The following is an 18857-nucleotide window of genomic DNA, read 5'->3' on the forward strand; positions in this document are numbered from 1 at the left end:
ACAACAGACAATACGTTGAAAATCAGAGGTCCTATGCATTGGTTACCGACCTGGGTCGGTGGGTAATTGTTCAGTAAGAAGTCTGTACTCCATGACACATCTTTTTCTGTGTTTTCATGAAAATTCTGCATTGTGTCTAATGTTCATTTCCCCTGCATATAAATGAAAGGGGGAGTTTTGGGACTTTAAACGAGGCACAATAAATGTATCTCCATCCCTGATTCAGGTAAACAAGAAAGGAATGTGGGACTTTGAATGAGGCACTTGACTTGTGGAGGTAGAGTGGTTGGTAAACATAATTTATTCATGACAATAGTATGAAACAAGTAAAAAGGTAATTTCATATATATAGATACACATGCACACACGCCATGAACATAATGAATACATCAATACATATATGTCAGCTTGGCAGCACATGAAAAGTAACTAATGTTGATAAAATGGTATAGGTAATGAACCAGACTTGACTGAGCACCCCATGGAAATTCGATGCATTTCATGGCTATATGCCATTCAATTTTTTTATACCAGGGAGGTAGCACATACAGCCCATTTACTGGATACACACACAACACTATATTTGTAATCATCCCTACACATGTGGAATGTGTTGTGGAAATCGGGCATGGTATGTGGATGTTTTTTTGGCCGGGGATCCTTGCCTCAGCTCCGGAACAGACCACCAGTTTGAGGTTCCATCTTTCTCGATGCTAGCCAAGCACAGTGCTTAAGCCGACCTTTTATCTCTGTACCCAACTCCTGATGAATGGCATATAGCCATGAAATGTGTTGCGTTTCCATGGGGTGCTCAGTCAAGTCTGGCTCATTACCTATTCACTGACCCATATATACTTTTTGTACATTCAAAATTCATTGAGTACTATGTAATTATTAATGTGTATGTGTATGTTCCCCTGTTTTTTACAGCAGCTCTGTTGTATATGGCGTACCAATGCCTGTTAATAGGAAATATATTGTACTATATTTACAATTAATCATGCTAAGGATTGATATCATTCATCTTATTGCCAAATGCCGTTTCTATGACATGTGTACCTATATGCATGTATACCATTTTATCAACATTAGTTACTTCTCATGTGCTGACATATATGTATTGATGTATCCATTATGTTCAGGCCGTGTGTGCATGTGTACGTATATATGAATGAAATTACTTTTTTACTTGTTTCATACTATTGTCACGAATAAATAATGGTTTACCAACCACTCTACCTCCACAAGTCAATTGCCTCATTCAAAGTCCCACATTCCTTTCTTGTTTAAATGTTCATTTCCCCTGCATGGGAATTTTATATCTGTTCTTACTTTATATGCTAATAAAAATCATTGTACTAGAAAAGCAGAGGTCACCTTCATTGAAAAACGTACGTCAACACCAATAGATCCAAAGACAAAGGTAGCTATAGATATATGCAGACCTTGACTTTGGGCAGCTTTATTGACCAATAGGAAGACATGGCAGACCAGATAATGTAGGGACAAGCTAGACCTTACAGGAAGAGTTAATATTGGCAAATACCTTTAGCTGCCTACATTTCTGGATCTATAGAGTTGCTTTTTTTTTCTAATTCTTTATGTGCACTGTAAAATGGTACAATGCAAGAGGAGATTACGGTTTAAACCAAAGGTCTCATGATAATACAAAACAATGAGTTCAATAATGTTATAGGTTTGCAGACAAACAAATTTGATCGAGAAACATCGCAGATTCACAATGCACAATATGTGAAGAGCTTTCAAAAGTTTAACTAGACATTAAAACTGGACCAAACCTAGGTGGTCCAGGCGTGAGGGAGAGGAGGAATCCATAGGGAATGTATACCTTGTACTATACAGTATATACAATATTAAGAGAAAGCTGAGGGGTATGAGGGGGGCTCTGAGAAAAGGGCTGGGGATCATGATGGGCAGAGTCTGAATCAGAGTAGTCAGGGCAGGACATTCTGTTTAATTACATTGCACCTACGTGACCAGGAGAAGGTAGCCTGGGACCTAACTTGAAGATCCTTTAATTATTTTGTAAAAGGGGTGGCAAATTAAGAGGAAAGATTTGCAAGGTAGATTTCAGCAACTGCACTCCAAAGTATTTGATAAAGGTGGGGGCCAATTTAAAAGGAAGTTCTGTTGGAGGTTGAGATATTGGGCATGGAGAAGATTGATATTAACCACCTCTGACTTCTGAAGGTTACCCTGACAGTTTGATAAATTACCATAAGTTCTGAATTTGGACATGAGGGAAGGGAGGGAAATGTGAGGTGAGTAGAGAAAGAACAGTAGGTCGTCTGCAAATGCCACCACCTTATGTTAAGTATGACTCACCTCAATACCCTGTATCGGGATTGGCTCTTATTCTCCTAAATAGAGGTTTGAGGGGGAGTGTGAAGATCAGGGGTGACAGGAGAAAAATCCTGTCCAGTCTCATTTGTAATCCTAAAGGGTTCAGAAAGGATGCCATTCACATTGACTCTCCCTGAAGGGTAAGAATACAATGAGCCTATCCATTGTAACAGGGCCTAACCCAATGACTTCCAGAGACAGGCGAAGGAAGGACCAATTGACCCTCTGAAAGGCCTTTTTATCATCAGTAGAGCAGCCAAAAGCAAAAGGGGGGCTTCTTATTCAATGCATCCTCTCTTGTGTTGATTTTTTAAAATGTGACTAAATTTAGGCTGCATTATCAGCTGACTAAGTCACCCACCTAATACAGTCAGGTCAGTGGAGGTAGAACTTTAGGTATACAGCCTCTCTAGTAAAGTCCCAAAAAGATGCAAGAAGCCTATTGGTAAGTCAACCAATTGACATCCACTAAAATTCTATTCCAACAAAGTGTATATGATTTCCAATCTATTTCAGATATCCAACTCTCTTACCTACTGTAATCCATTGGAAAATTTGACCCCGCAGTAAAATTAGTGTTTGGCTCTGAGAGTGGTAGAGACTGTAAAGTTGAAGCCCAACCTGAAAAGTCCAGTAAAAGTAGTGAGATATCTAATTATAGACTGCAAATAAGATCACCTTACAAATGATATAGGGCTCACCTAACATGTTGGAAGGTAGACTATGAAGTTGGCACAAACGAGGTGACCTCACAAGTTTCAGTCGACGGTCCTGGTACAGATGAGCTGGCAGTGTGATGTGTAGCCAGTGCCATGCGTTAGAAACACTATAAACAGAGTGCATGTCTGTGCATTAAAATTTGAACCATAGTTATGTGTAGGAGCCCCACTTTTCTTGGCTCCAGTTTTCCTGAACCAGCCGCACTATGAGCTTACTTCTCACCTTCGTATTGTATTATTATCAATTGTGGCTGAGTCAGTAATAGATTGCTTTATGGCTGAGCGAAGGAGTCGGATGTTGTTGTCATGAAAACTTATGTGGAAATACATCAGTAGCACCAGGAGGAGGAAAACCATGTAACCTGTACAACTCTGCATAACAAAAAAAAAAGTGAGAACATCTGAATTCATCATCTTCTACTAATATAACTGGAAACTGACTGGCTACCATCTAGACACTTTTTTTTTTGCTAGAAATTACTTTGAATCCTACAAAAAAATATATATTTTCTGAAAGCAGAATAAAATGGTGGTAGTTGCAGTTTTTGCACAGGCGTTTATCAAGCACATATTTTCAGGAAAAAATACACTAAAATGAATTTTAGTGCAAACCCATTATTCTTAAAGCGGAAGTAAACACATGCATAAAACAGTTTCATTTACTGCACATGTCGGAAATGTAACACTCCCATTGGTTGTGCTCTCAACCAAACTGTCAAACCATCCAATGGCTGGTGTCATAACTGATCACATGTACAGCATCATGGCAGTTGTAGAATAAACAGGCAAAGATGGCAGCTTCCTTGTCTGAAAACGATAGGGGGGTTTACTTACACTTTAACAATTATTTGGTAAGATTTAAAAGATGAGGTTGTGCCAAGTAATACCAACCATAGAAAGTCTTAAAATTGTGTGCACCCGTGAAATCACTAAAAACTATGACACCCAAAATTCTCCATAGAAGATACTTTAAAAGCCTTTACAGGTTATCGGTTTAGAGTTAACCATCAGTTATGGTCCTAAAATAATTGTCTCATTCCGCCATTCTCAGCAATACCTCACATGTGTGTTGCAATTTATGTTTACATTCACATGCTCGTCCTACAACGTGCATTTTATTTGGGGTGTGTACAGGGATTCTTTTAAATTTTAATTTTAAATATCTTTACTTATTTAAAAATAGTTTATTTTTTAACACTTTTTTCTTCATTTAACTTCATTGCTAATCACAAGGAGTGATCTAACAAGTCCCCGGTGTGATAGAATTGGGCAGGTGACAGGTCACCTTTATGGACACATGTCTCCCTTGCCCTCTAAGAGATTTAACAAAACTGGAGCATGCAAAACTGAAGTTAGAAGCTGACTGGCTACCATGCACAGCTGCACCCGATTCTGAGAGCTCCAGTTTTAGTAAATCTCCCCCTCCCATTACTTCCAGGTTTATCAATCTTTGTTACAACTTTCTACTGCAGTCCCAGGCTGCCTGGAGGAACAGGGAAGTCCTGGGACCACCCCGGGTTCTAGTGGCATGGTCAAGGGACATACCTTTAGCCTGGGTTCACACTATAGCGATGCGGGAACCAGTGCCATTCCAGCGCCCATGCCCCAATCGCATATCTCCCGCAGGCAGTTGCCCTCTGCGAACCGCTGTGGGTGTCAATACAATGTTAATGACACCCCCAGATCGGTTCACAGATCACAGTGCAAACTGTGGATTTGGACAGGAATCAGATCGCATTGGGTGTGAACACCCATGCAATCCGAATCCAGTGCGGGAAAACAAAAAGTCCCTGCACCTTTTTTATGCGAATCCAAAGCGAGTTCAGCCATACAACTGTCTGGCTGAATTCGCATTGCGCAGACATCGCATGTGATCGTCACAACAGTGCAGGTGCGAATCACATGCGATGTCTGTGTTCGCAATAGGCTCAGACTAGAAGAAAACTAACAGCAGGGCAATGAGGTCAGTATCAAATAAAAAACACTTTAAAAAAAAAAACAGCACACTTACATTGAAGTTAGCATGAAACAGCATGGATAGGGAACACCTGAGACCAAGTAGCTGTGACCAGAGTGAGACTGTAGGCATCACTGAGCAAACAGAGACTGAGTATGACAGGGAGCCAGCCAGCTTAAAGTATGGATATTAGCGGCACTGTTCTAGGCTGCACATGAGGATGACAGCTGTCAAAATGGCTGGTGGATGTCGGAGAGGAGGTGTGCACGATGCGTTTCTAAGGATATTGCCCTCTTTTTCAAATGCATTTGCTAATATCCATACTTTGAGCTGGCTGGCTCCCCGTCATTCTCGGTCACTGTTTGCTCAGTGATGCCTACAGCCTCACACTGATTACAGCTGCTTGGTCTCAGGTGTTCCCTATCCATGCTGTTCCGTGCTAACTTCAACGTAAGTGTGCTGCTTATTTAATTAAAGTGTTTTTTATTTGACCTCATTGCCCTGCTGTTCGTTTTCTTCTACATTGAGGTGATCCTACCCAGATCTTCTACGGGAGCTGCAGAGGTTCCAGTCTCCTCTCCTGTTCAGGCATCCATCCAGTTGCCTTATCCATTCCTCTACCCTGTTGATGGTCTACAGATACAGATGAAAGTTCCAATGAACCAAGGGACTTTGCACTACTCCTAGGAGCGCCGTATGTACTTTGTACTTGTACACTCTTTGACACTCCTTCAGACCTCTCTGGAGCTGCCTGAATTTTACCTGAAACCCCTTCACGGTAGCTAAAAAGCTATACCAAATTCAGGGCTGTGATAGACGCCATGAGCTTGCTTTAACCTTTTGAATAGAGTTAAAGCTCACACTCAACCCCTTAATACTCACCTTCTCACCCTTCCATCAGCACTCCTTACTGTATTTCAGGCACCACAAAATAACTAGTGCTTTTAAGTATGGGGGAACATGTGACCTCCTACTCATGCAGTCTTCAGACCTAGCAGCCAATCGCCAAATCTGAATACATGACGGAGGGGGTGACATCATCAACCATGTGTAAGCTCCATCATGGAGCTTACACAGGGTATTTTTTTTCAGCTCAACCTATATTTAAAAAAAACCCTCAATCTGTACTTTTTTCTATCTCCATGGAACTGTCCCTACCATTAAGACCTGTTCCACATGATCTCCTCAGTATTTACTTGCCAACAACAGTTGTAAATTGTAATGAGGATCTGTCACCTGGATCATGGACCTCAGTGCACGCACTCTCCTTGCCTCCTCTTTTGCTTGTTGTAGCCCGAAGCCCCCTGGTGCTCGGACTTTATCAGGGTGATCCTTTATCTTTCTAATTAGGGGCTCCTCCACTAAACCCATACCTTCACTGAGCACTGGGGGGCAATACAGAGCATAGTACAGTGAAAGCAGCACCACCTGCAAGAGTGAAATAAATATAATTGTTAATAATGATAATTGTTTGGATGTAAACTATATAAATATTAAAAGTAAAACATTAAAGCATAACTATTGGCAAAATGAAAAACGACAAATGATGCAACCTGTCAATGACATTAACACATCAGGTTTTGGTTTTCTAATTCACATTGTAATGCCCCGTACACACGGTCGGATTTTCCGACGTAAAATGTGTGATAGGACTTTGTTGTCGGAAATTCCGACCGTGTGTAGGCTCCATCACACATTTTCCATCTGATTTTCTGACACACAAAGTTTGAGAGCAGGATATAAAATTTTCCGACAACAAAATCCGTTGTCGGAAATTCCGATCGTGTGTACACAAATCCGACGGACAAAGTGCCACGCATGCTCAGAATAAATAAAGAGATGAAAGCTATTGGCCACTGCCCCGTTTATAGTCCCGACGTACGTGTTTTACGTCACCGCGTTTAGAACGATCGGATTTTCCGACAACTTTGTGTGACCGTGTGTATGCAAGACAAGTTTGAGCCAACATCCGTCGGAAAAAATCCTAGGATTTTGTTGTCGGAATGTCCGAACAAAGTCCGACCGTGTGTACGGGGCATAACAGCTTTATTACATGTTGATCCTGCTAGTAAATCCATAATTTTTGTGGAAAACTAGATTACACTAGTGGTGGTGCTTACAATGGTCAGCTTTTATTCATATCAAATAAAACTTTTTTTGCTGCTGAAAAGTGTCAGCTGGAGTTAGTTATGTTAATTTGTTTATTACTAATAGTCTGTTTAAAACTATAGTCTATTTAGGACTACCCTGTTCACAGGGGAACAATGCTGCTGTGCACAGTGTCATTGTCACCCTGTAACAGGAAGTGGGAAAATAACAGATAAACTGGCAGGATCAACAGGTAAAAAACAGGAGGGACATCCTGTTTTAGAAGGGACATTATATATGTCAGGGGTATTGAAATAAAATTCCGGTCAGCAAAAATCTCATATTTGTGTCAGTCGATCCTAGAATATATATAGTCATTTTATTAAAAAAAATTGCAGTGTACAATTTTCATAGTATTTCAATAATATTTATTGTAAATTTTCAAAGTGCTCCCTTACACCAGGTGTCCCCATTAGTGTGGTCCCTTACATCAGGTGTCCCTATCAGAGTGCCCCCTTACACCAGGTATCCTCATCAGAATGCCCCTTACATCAGGTGTCCCCATCAGAGTGCCCCCCTACATCAGTTATCTCCATCAAAGTGCCCCTTTACATCAGGTGTCTCCATCAGTGTGATCCCTTACATCAGGTATCCCCTTGAGAGTTCCCTCTTACATCAGGTATCTTCATCAGAGTGCCCCCCCCTATATCAGGTATCCTCATCAGAGTGCCCCCTACATCAGGTATCCTCATCAGAGTGCCCCCTACATCAGGTATCCTCATCAGAGTGCCCCCTACATCAGGTATCTTCATCAGAGTTCCCTCTACACCAGGTATCCTCATCAGAGTGCCCTCTACACCAGGTGTCCTCATCAGAGTGCCCCCTACATCAGGTATCCTCATCAGAGTGCCCCCTACATCAGGTATCCTCATCAGAGTGACCTCTACACCAGGTATCCTCATCAGAGTTCCCTCTACACCACGTGTCCTCATCAGAGTTCCCTCTACATCAGGTATCCTCATCAGAGTGCCATCTACATCAGGTATCCTCATCAGAGTGCCCTCTACACCAGGTATCCTCATCAGAGTGCCCTCTACACCAGGTATCCTCATCAGAGTGCCCTCTACATCAAGTATCCTCATCAGAGTGCCCCCTTACATCAGGTATGTTCATTAGAGTGACCTCTTACATTGGGTGTCCTCATCAGAATGCCCTGGTACATCAGGTGTCCCCATCACAGTGCAGCATGGCAATTGTGGCATCCACCAGGAGGACTGGTGTGTCTAAAATATAGACACACTAGTGCAGGGGTCTCCAAACTTTCTAGACAAAGGGCCAGTTTACTGTCCTCCAGACTTTATGGGGGCCGGACTGTTGCCATTGACAGTAGAAATTGTCCTGGCCTCAGTGGGAGTAAAAAAGGAATCTTAGGTATTAGGGGGGGAATAGTGCCTTATCGCTGGTGTCAGTGGGAGGAATAGTGCCCCTTTATTGGTGTCAGTGAGATTAATAGTGCCCCATTGTTGGTGTCAGTTTGAGGAATAGTGCCCCATTGTTGTATCAGTTTGAGGAATAGTGCCCCATCATTGGGGGTCAATGGGAGGAATAGTGTCCCATTGTTGGTGTCAGTGGGATAAATAGTGCCCCATCATTGGTGTCAGTGGGATTAATAGTGTCCCATCGTTGGTGTCAGTGTGAATAATAGTGCCTCATCGTTGGTGTCAGTGGAATTAATAGCACCTCATTGTTGGTGTCAGTGGGAATAATAGTGCCCCATCATTGGGGTGAGTGTGAATAATAGTGCCCTATCGTTGGTGTCAGTGGAATTAATAGCGCCTCATTGTTGGTGTCGGTGGGAATAATAGTGCCCCATCGCTGGGGTCAGTGGGAATTATAGTGCCCCATTGTTGGTGTCAGTTTGAGGAATAGTGCCCCATTGTTGGGGTCAATGGAATTAATAGTGCCTCATTGTTGGTGTCAGTGGGAATAATAGTGCCCCAGTGTTGGTGTCAGTTTGAGGAATAGTGCCCATCGTTGGTGTCAACTAGAGAAATATTGCCCCATTGTTGGTGTCAGTGGGAGGAATAGTGTCTCCTATCAGTGGCAAGAAAAGTGCCCAAGGGCCGGATAATGGCACCCAAAGGGCCACAGTTTGGAGACCCCTGCACTAGTCCATCGGGGTAGCTGCCACAATTGCCATCCTTCCAAAGTGGGCCTACTGTCATCCCTTTACAATACAAGAGGAGCTTTATAACCCATGATCCCAAGTTTTATGTCTGTGACAGCCAATGCTAAGACAGAAAGAAGGGAGAACCCAGCCCTGACCCCATAATTGTCCACCTACCTTGAGTGGCTCCAGCAAGAGAGCAGATGACAGCAGAGCACAGGTACATGATATGAGCCATAGGAAGAAGCCATATTCAGAAAGTGATGAGGTATAGAGGACAGTGACAGTAAAACAACCAGCTAATAGCACGAATGCCATTATGTAAACTACCCACAGCATCCAGGGAGGGAATAACCATCCAGGAGGCTTCCATCGAACCCCTGTGGGTACATCAGAATATAAATCATGCGTAAGCCATAAATACAGCTAAAAGAGAACAGAGGAAAAAAACAGACATATCACATATTTTTAACGCAAAGCAATGTAGTTGATATGTTTTGCCTTGGTGCACTGCAGTGCTATCCAAAATGAATGGAACTGGCACTGTAGCATGCAGTAATACACTCATTATTTTATCTTATGGAAATGGCTCAATCGTTCTGTTATGAAAATGAGGAGAGGTGGAGAAATTCTATAGTGCCGACACCCTAGAACAGGAACTATGTTACTGGAAGAATCTCCATGGAAAAATACAGAACAAACTTGGAAAAATTAAACTAATGAAGCCACCATAATTTAAAGCACACCTGTACCCAGACTAAAGACATTTAAATATACTTTAAGAATAAAAAATCAAAAGTCAGCAGCTACATATACTGTATCTGCTGACTCCCTTTTACAGGACACTTACCTTTCCAGAGATCCAGCGCCATCCTCACCTGGTCCAGTTCTTTGCCCTTCTTCAAGGTCCCCGGAGCCGGCATGTTTACTGTAGAAAGCCGACTTTGATTCCTTGCAGCCTTACAGTCAGGTTCTTGCTTTTCATACATGAGCCACACTGCAGTGTGTGAATGGTCCCGCAGCCTCATGGGGCCTGTGACATGTCCCAAGAGGTTGCATGCAGGCAGGAGGGGGCCAGAAGTTTGATGGAAACCGGGTATCCGACCAGAAGTGGGAGCAGGTCCCTACCAAAACTAGATACCCCCCCCCCCCATAAAAAAAAGAAAAACACCTTAAAGTGTTAGAGGAGGAGGACTTAAAGCAGAACTTCCCTTTTAGGGTGAAGATCTGCTTTAACAAGCAGTTAAAGGGCTTTAAAACAAGTCCTCACTCATCTCTCTAGCTGCTTTTAATAGTTGTTTGTTCTCAATCCTTGAATATCATAACAAAGACTAAAGTTTCAATTGGTTTATAACAGCCTACCAACAGCAGTTAGCAGGCTGCTAAGATCTCCTCTCATAGAAAAACAGTGCCTGTTCAATTGCACAGTGACAATTCATTTTCCCACAATGCTTATAGATACAGAAATGAATGAGCGTGCACAATCTGAGTACAGGTTCACTTTAAGGTCTGGTAAGCTGCATTATAATACATTTTTGTACTTGGGTTTAGATACACTTTAAGCTGAACTGTTTAATTCTTACCTATGCGAGTTGTGAAAGGGGAAGGAGAGGCTGATGGGATATCCCAGCATTCTTGAAGCTCAGACTCATCACTGGTCCCCTCGGAGGCGCAAGAAGAAGAAGAGAATGATTTCCTCTTACACCACTGGTGGCTCTCACTCCAACGTCGGGTCATATAGCAGTCCTCATTCTCCGTCATGAGGCTGTAACCACTTTCAGTGCTGAAAACAGAACTGACATAATCAGTCAAGTTATTAAATATTTGTGTTTTATATAAATAGGACTATGTTTCCATGTAGTTGTCAATGCTCAAAAATGGGGAGCTTTAGCTGTATTACCTGGGTGTGCCAAGATCTGGCCGGGGTGAAAACCTGCCGCTGTCTGATTCTTCGCTGCATTTCCACACTTGAGTGTCTGCAGCAATGGACTGGAGTAAATTTTCCTCTGTGGCAAAACACAATTTGACGATAAGATGAAAGATCTTTATCAACTCACATTACAGGTCTGAAGGCTAAGCATTGCCAGAGACACATGGAGATGGTTAGATGACCTGACCGGACCATTTCGGTTGAGTTTTTATGTTTATTCAGTGTGCAGACAAGGCCGATACCGATCTCTAGAGCTGCTGTCTCCAAACTACAGCCGTGTGCTAGGTGTGGCCCTTTGCTTGCCTTTATCTGGCCCTTGGGGCACTATTCCTCCTACTGACACCTACAATGGGGAACTATTAATTACACCAATACCAACGATGGGGCACTATTCCTCCCACTGATACCAATGATGGGGCACTATTACTTTTCCTGCTGACCACAGGTGCTATGTAATATTCATACTTCCACTAACAAACGAGGCATTATGAGGAATTGTTTAGTCCCTCTTATGTGTTTTCTACTGACCACAATCTGCCCCCCCCCCGAAGTCTGTAAGACAGTAATCTGGCCCTTTGTTTGGAAACTAAACAAAGTCTATTCTTCTCCGATATCGATTGGTTTTGTAGAGATTGCATGGTGTCCGCAGAAGTCAATTGACAACTGACTGTCATTTTTTTGGGGGGAACAATTTAAAGCAACCATTCTTAACCAGGGTTCCATGGAGCCCTAGGGTTCCTCCAGATTTTGCTATGAGCGCCTTGTGCTGTGGCTGACTGACCTCCCATCTGATAATGCCTGCATAGTTTCGAGTCCAGCACCACTTAGCAGGGCCAGCAGCATGACACTAATGACCCTTTTCACTGTCTGTAAAGATGGCATCCTGACCACCATTATAGTTACATAGTTACATAGTAGGTGAGGTTGAAAAAAGACACAAGTCCATCAAGTCCAACCTATGTGTGATTATATGTCAGTATTACATTGTATATCCCTGTATGTTGCGGTCATTCAGGTGCTTATCTAATAGTTTCTTGAAGCTATCAATGCTCCCCGCTGAGACCACCGCCTGTGGAAGGGAATTCCACATCCTTGCCGCTCTTACAGTAAAGAACCCTCTACGTAGTTTAAGGTTAAACCTCTTTTCTTCTAATTTTAATGAGTGGCCGCGAGTCTTGTTAAACTCTCTTCTGTGAAAAAGTTTTATCCCTATTATGGGGTCACCAGTACGGTATTTGTATATTGAAATCATATCCCCTCTCAAGCGTCTCTTCTCCAGAGAGAATAAGTTCAGTGCTCGCAACCTTTCCTCATAACTAAGATCCTCCAGTCCCTTTATTAGCTTTGTTGCCCTTCTTTGTACTCGCTCCATTTCCAGTACTTCCTTCCTGAGGACTGGTGCCCAGAACTGGACAGCATACTCCAGGTGTGGCCGGACCAGAGTCTTGTAGAGTGGGAGAATTATCGTTTTATCTCTGGCGTTGATCCCCTTTTTAATGCATGCCAATATTCTGTTTGCTTTGTTAGCAGCAGCTTGGCATTGCATGCCATTGCTGAGCCTATTATCTACTAGGACCCCCAGGTCCTTTTCCATCCTAGATTCCCCCAGAGGTTCTCCCCCCAGTGTATAGATTGCATTCATATTTTTGCCACCCAAATGCATTATTTTAAATTTTTCTACATTGAACCTCATTTGCCATGTAGTTGCCCACCCCATTCATTTGTTCAGATCTTTTTGCAAGGTTTCCACATCCTGCGGAGAAGTTATTGCCCTGCTTAGCTTAGTATCGTCTGCAAATACAGAGATTGAACTGTTTATCCCATCCTCCAGGTCGTTTATGAACAAATTAAATAGGATTGGTCCCAGCACAGAACCCTGGGGAACCCCACTACCCACCCCTGACCATTCCGAGTACTCCCCATTTATCACCACCCTCTGAACTCGCCCTTGTAGCCAGTTTTCAATCCATGTACTCACCCTATGGTCCATGCCAACGGACCTTATTTTGTACAGTAAACGTTTATGGGGAACTGTGTCAAATGCTTTTGCAAAATCCAGAGACACCACGTCTACGGGCCTTCCTTTATCTAAATGGCAACTCACCTCCTCATAGAAGATTAATAGATTGGTTTGGCAAGAACGATTCTTCATGAATCCATGCTGATTACTGCTAATGATACCATTCTTATTACTAAAATCTTGTATATAGTCCCTTTTCATCCCCTCCAAGAGTTTACATACTATTGATGTTAGGCTAACTGGTCTGTAATTCCCAGGGATGTATTTTGGGCCCTTTTTAAATATTGGTGCTACATTGACTTTTCTCCAATCAGCTGGTACCATTCCAGTCAGAAGACTATCTGTAAAAATTAGGAACAACGGTCTGGCAATCACTTGACTGAGTTCCCTAAGTACCATCGGATGCAAGCCATCTGGTCCCGGTGATTTATTAATGTTAAGTTTCTCAAGTCTAATTTTAATTCTGTCCTCTGTTAACCATGGAGGTGCTTCCTGTGTTGTGTCATGAGGATAAACACTGCAGTTTTGGTTACTGAAGCCCCCCGATTTACTCGTGAAGACTGAGGAGAAGAATAAATTCAATACCTTCGCCATCTCCCCATCCTTTGTAACCAGATGTCCTTCCTCATTCTTTATGGGGCCAATATGGTCTGTCCTCCCTTTTTAACTGTTTACATACTTAAAGAATTCTTGGGATTTTTTTTGCTCTCCTCTGCTATGTGTCTTTCATGTTCTATCTTAGCTGTCCTAATTGCACCCTTACATTTCTTGTTGCATTCTTTATAAAGTCTGAATGCTGAGGATGATCCCTCAACCTTGTATTTTTTGAAGGCCTTCTCCTTTGCTTTTATATGCATTTTTACATTGGAGTTAAGCCATCCGGGACTTTTGTTCGCTCTTTTAAATTTATTACCCAATGGGATACATTGGCTAATGCCCTTATTTAATATGCTCTTAAAGCAAACCCATCTCTCCTCCGTATTCTTTGTTCCTAATATTTACCCTCTCTATCCTTGCGGTATAGGGTATACCCTTGAATGTTTGCCAGCCAATCATGAGAGCTGTTGAACCAGGTCTCTGAAATTCCCACAAAATCCAAATCCTCCTCGTACAACAGTATCTCTAGTTCACCCATCTTGTCCGCCATGCTCCTGGCACTGGTGAACATGCCACATAGTTTAGACCGGTCGCATATTGTCCTCGTATTGGGTGTTTCGAGATTGCTACTATACTCACCTTGTGTTTTTGTGCTTTGGTTAACCTACCACTAATGCCCCCAATACTACCCTCTGGAATATCTTCCGCGCTGGCTATCTCTGCCTCTGGACCCTCCCCCCCATCGCCTAGTTTAAAAACCCCTCTAACTTTTTGGCCATCTTCATTCCCAGCAGATCTGCACCCTCCTCATTTAGGTGCAGTCCGTCCCTTCTATAGTACCGGTTACTGACTGAGAAGTCGGCCCAGTCCTCCAGGAACCCAAACCCCTCCTTACTACACCAGCTCTTCAGCCACTTGTTTACTTCCCTAATCTCCCTCTGCCTTTCTGGTGTGGCTCAATGTATCGGCAGTATTCCTGAGAATACTACCTTGGAGGTCCTTTTCCTCAATTTAGCTCCTAAGTCCCTAAAATCGTTCTTTAGGACACTCCATCTGCCTCTGACTTTGTCATTGGTGCCAACGTGCACCATGACAGCCGGGTCTTCCCCAGCCCCTCCCAGTAATCTGTCCACAAGATCCGTGATGTGCCGAACCCGAGTGCCCGGTAGACAACATACTGTTCGGCGCTTCAGGTCTTGGTTACAGATTGCCCTCTCTGTCCTTCTAAGAATTGAGTCCCCTACCACCAGAATCTGTCTTTTCTTTCCCTTTGCTGCCCCCCCACTCTCACTGGAGGAGTTCTTCCCCCGGCAGCTAGGAGAGTCCCTCAGCTCCAGCAGTGCTGGTCCTTGACTGGTTTCACCAATGTCACTCAATGGCGCGTACTTATTGGGATGCTCCAGTCCTGGATCGGCCTCCCTGGCACTTCCCCCTCTACCCTTCCTGACTGTCGCCCATCTACTCTTTGCTAGTGCCTGCACCTCTTTGTCTCCACCCGCCTCTGTGCTGGCCACTGCCAGGCCCCTGCCGTGTACGTTCCTGGCTCTCCTTTTGTATGGAGGGACTTCTCAGTGCTGACAGTTGCTTCCCCAGATTCAGAACCTGGGCTTCCAGGGAAACAATGTGCTTACATTTTGCACAGCAGTATTCGCCCTCGATCGGATGATCAAGGAACGCATACATGCAGCAAGATGTACAAAGAGTCGCCTCTCCACACCCGCCGGGCATCGTACCTATTAAATTTAGTGAGGATTGGGGATTTTACCCTGTTCAAATTACCTAACAGCTAGCTTCCTGGCACTAATACTCCAGACAATACACAGGTACTCAAGGCAATACACAGGTACTCAAGACAATACACAACAAAATACACAGGTACTCACAGACCTACGTGCACTTGCAACACACAAGTATACAATACACAAGTACTAACGATCCACACACACTACTCAGACAACACTCAGGTACTTACACTACACAGGTACTATGACCCCTGTTATAACCTCCTGTTTTAAACTCTGGTTTTTAACTCACCACTTAGACCAGTTCCACTTACACAGAGTTCCAACAGCCTCACAATGAGCAGGCTCACTTATGAGTCCTACACAGAGTTATATAGGCCTCAAGCACCTGTGAGCAATTAACCACTCCCCTTAATTGTTAGTCTGAAACCAAAGAAGAAAAAAAAAAAAAAAGCTATTTAAAAAGTGACAGAAAAAGGTGGTTGAAAAGCTAAAAGGAAAAGCCCCAAAAATGCAACCCAGCAAAAAAAAAGTAAGACTTGTTCACTCTCCCTCTGGTTTTTAACTCACCACTTAGACCAGTTCCACTTACACAGAGTTCCAACAGCCTCACAATGAGCAGGCTCACTTATGAGTCCTACACAGAGTTATATAGGCCTCAAGCACCTGTGAGCAATTAACCACTCCCCTTAATTGTTAGTCTGAAACCAAAGAAGAAAAAAAAAAAAAAAAAGCTATTTAAAAAGTGACAGAAAAAGGTGGTTGAAAAGCTAAAAGGAAAAGCCCCAAAAATGCAACCCAGCAAACAAAAAGTAAGACTTGTTCACTCTCCCTCTGGTTTTTAACTCACCACTTAGACCAGTTCCACTTACACAGAGTTCCAACAGCCTCACAATGAGCAGGCTCACTTATGAGTCCTACACAGAGTTATATAGGCCTCAAGCACCTGTGAGCAATTAACCACTCCCCTTAATTGTTAGTCTGAAACCAAAGAAGAAAAAAAAAAAAAAAAAGCTATTTAAAAAGTGACAGAAAAAGGTGGTTGAAAAGCTAAAAGGAAAAGCCCCAAAAATGCAACCCAGCAAACAAAAAGTAAGACTTGTTCACTCTCCCTCTGGTTTTTAACTCACCACTTAGACCAGTTCCACTTACACAGAGTTCCAACAGCCTCACAATGAGCAGGCTCACTTATGAGTCCTACACAGAGTTATATAGGCCTCAAGCACCTGTGAGCAATTAACCACTCCCCTTAATTGTTAGTCTGAAACCAAAGAAGAAAAAAAAAAAAAAAAAGCTATTTAAAAAGTGACAGAAAAAGGTGGTTGAAAAGCTAAAAGGAAAAGCCCCAAAAATGCAACCCAGCAAACAAAAAGTAAGACTTGTTCACTCTCCCTCTGGTTTTTAACTCACCACTTAGACCAGTTCCACTTACACAGAGTTCCAACAGCCTCACAATGAGCAGGCTCACTTATGAGTCCTACACAGAGTTATATAGGCCTCAAGCACCTGTGAGCAATTAACCACTCCCCTTAATTGTTAGTCTGAAACCAAAGAAGAAAAAAAAAAAAAAAAGCTATTTAAAAAGTGACAGAAAAAGGTGGTTGAAAAGCTAAAAGGAAAAGCCCCAAAAATGCAACCCAGCAAACAAAAAGTAAGACTTGTTCACTCTCCCTCTGGTTTTTAACTCACCACTTAGACCAGTTCCACTTACACAGAGTTCCAACAGCCTCACAATGAGCAGGCTCACTTATGAGTCCTACACAGAGTTATATAGGCCTCAAGCACCTGTGAGCAATTAACCACTCCCCTTAATTGTTAGTCTGAAACCAAAGAAGAAAAAAAAAAAAAAAAGCTATTTAAAAAGTGACAGAAAAAGGTGGTTGAAAAGCTAAAAGGAAAAGCCCCAAAAATGCAACCCAGCAAACAAAAAGTAAGACTTGTTCACTCTCCCTCTGGTTTTTAACTCACCACTTAGACCAGTTCCACTTACACAGAGTTCCAACAGCCTCACAATGAGCAGGCTCACTTATGAGTCCTACACAGAGTTATATAGGCCTCAAGCACCTGTGAGCAAATAACCACTCCCCTTAATTGTTAGTCTGAAACCAAAGAAGAAAAAAAAAAAAGCTATTTAAAAAGTGACAGAAAAAGGTGGTTGAAAAGCTAAAAGGAAAAGCCCCAAAAATGCAACCCAGCAAACAAAAAGTAAGACTTGTTCACTCTCCCTCTGGTTTTTAACTCACCACTTAGACCAGTTCCACTTACACAGAGTTCCAACAGCCTCACAATGAGCAGGCTCACTTATGAGTCCTACACAGAGTTATATAGGCCTCAAGCACCTGTGAGCAATTAACCACTCCCCTTAATTGTTAGACTGAAACCAACCAAACCAAAAAAAAGCTATTTAAAAAGTGACAGAAAAAAGGTGGTTGAAAAGCTAAAAGGAAAAGCCCCAAAAATGCAACCCAGCAAACAAAAAGTAAGACTTGTTCACTCTCCCTCTGGTTTTTAACTCACCACTTAGACCAGTTCCACTTACACAGAGTTCCAACAGCCTCACAATGAGCAGGCTCACTTATGAGTCCTACACAGAGTTATATAGGCCTCAAGCACCTGTGAGCAAATAACCACTCCCCTTAATTGTTAGTCTGAAACCAAAGAAGAAAAAAAAAAAAGCTATTTAAAAAGTGACAGAAAAAGGTGGTTGAAAAGCTAAAAGGAAAAGCCCCAAAAATGCAACCCAGCAAACAAAAAGTAAGACTTGTTCACTCTCCCTCTGGTTTTTAACTCACCACTTAGACCAGTTCCACTTACACAGAGTTCCAACAGCCTCACAATGAGCAGGCTCACTTATGAGTCCTACACAGAGTTATATAGGCCTCAAGCACCTGTGAGCAATTAACCACTCCCCTTAATTGTTAGACTGAAACCAACCAAACCAAAAAAAAGCTATTTAAAAAGTGACAGAAAAAAGGTGGTTGAAAAGCTAAAAGGAAAAGCCTTTGTAAGGGGGGAATTCTTTCCACTGACCACCAATGAATTAAACAGGGATTTCTTGAGACCTGAAAATTATTTCAAGGGTTTTCCTGAGGTAAAAAGTTTGAAAAAGAGATTCATATGGTTTTTGCGCTCTTACATTGATGGTCAGTTGGCTGCCCTCATAAACCTTTTTACACAAAGGGACATACTGTACTGCCCTCTGGAAAGCAATACGTGATAGATCACACTTCAGACCACAGTTGGCAGCAAGTGTACAGGTGCTTGTTCTTCAAT

At 42.6% G+C, this 18857-nt stretch overlaps 1 protein-coding gene across 1 annotated transcript in view; it reads right to left on the reverse strand.

The window, feature by feature from the left end:
* The window catches only part of LOC141113399 (polycystin-1-like), a 179305-nt gene that overhangs the window by 18046 nt on the left and 142402 nt on the right, over nucleotides 1-18857 (reverse strand). Inside the window, exons 38-44 of the mRNA XM_073606457.1 lie at nucleotides 11196-11301; nucleotides 10879-11078; nucleotides 9473-9675; nucleotides 6277-6468; nucleotides 3307-3455; nucleotides 3066-3190; nucleotides 2898-2985 (exon numbers count right to left, since the gene is read on the reverse strand). Coding sequence (XP_073462558.1) covers nucleotides 2898-2985; nucleotides 3066-3190; nucleotides 3307-3455; nucleotides 6277-6468; nucleotides 9473-9675; nucleotides 10879-11078; nucleotides 11196-11301 — 1063 coding nt within the window. The remainder of the gene's footprint in view (nucleotides 1-2897; nucleotides 2986-3065; nucleotides 3191-3306; nucleotides 3456-6276; nucleotides 6469-9472; nucleotides 9676-10878; nucleotides 11079-11195; nucleotides 11302-18857) is intronic.

This window comes from Aquarana catesbeiana, linkage group LG12 (assembly GCF_042186555.1).
Source record: "Aquarana catesbeiana isolate 2022-GZ linkage group LG12, ASM4218655v1, whole genome shotgun sequence".
NCBI classification, from domain to species: domain Eukaryota; kingdom Metazoa; phylum Chordata; class Amphibia; order Anura; family Ranidae; genus Aquarana; species Aquarana catesbeiana.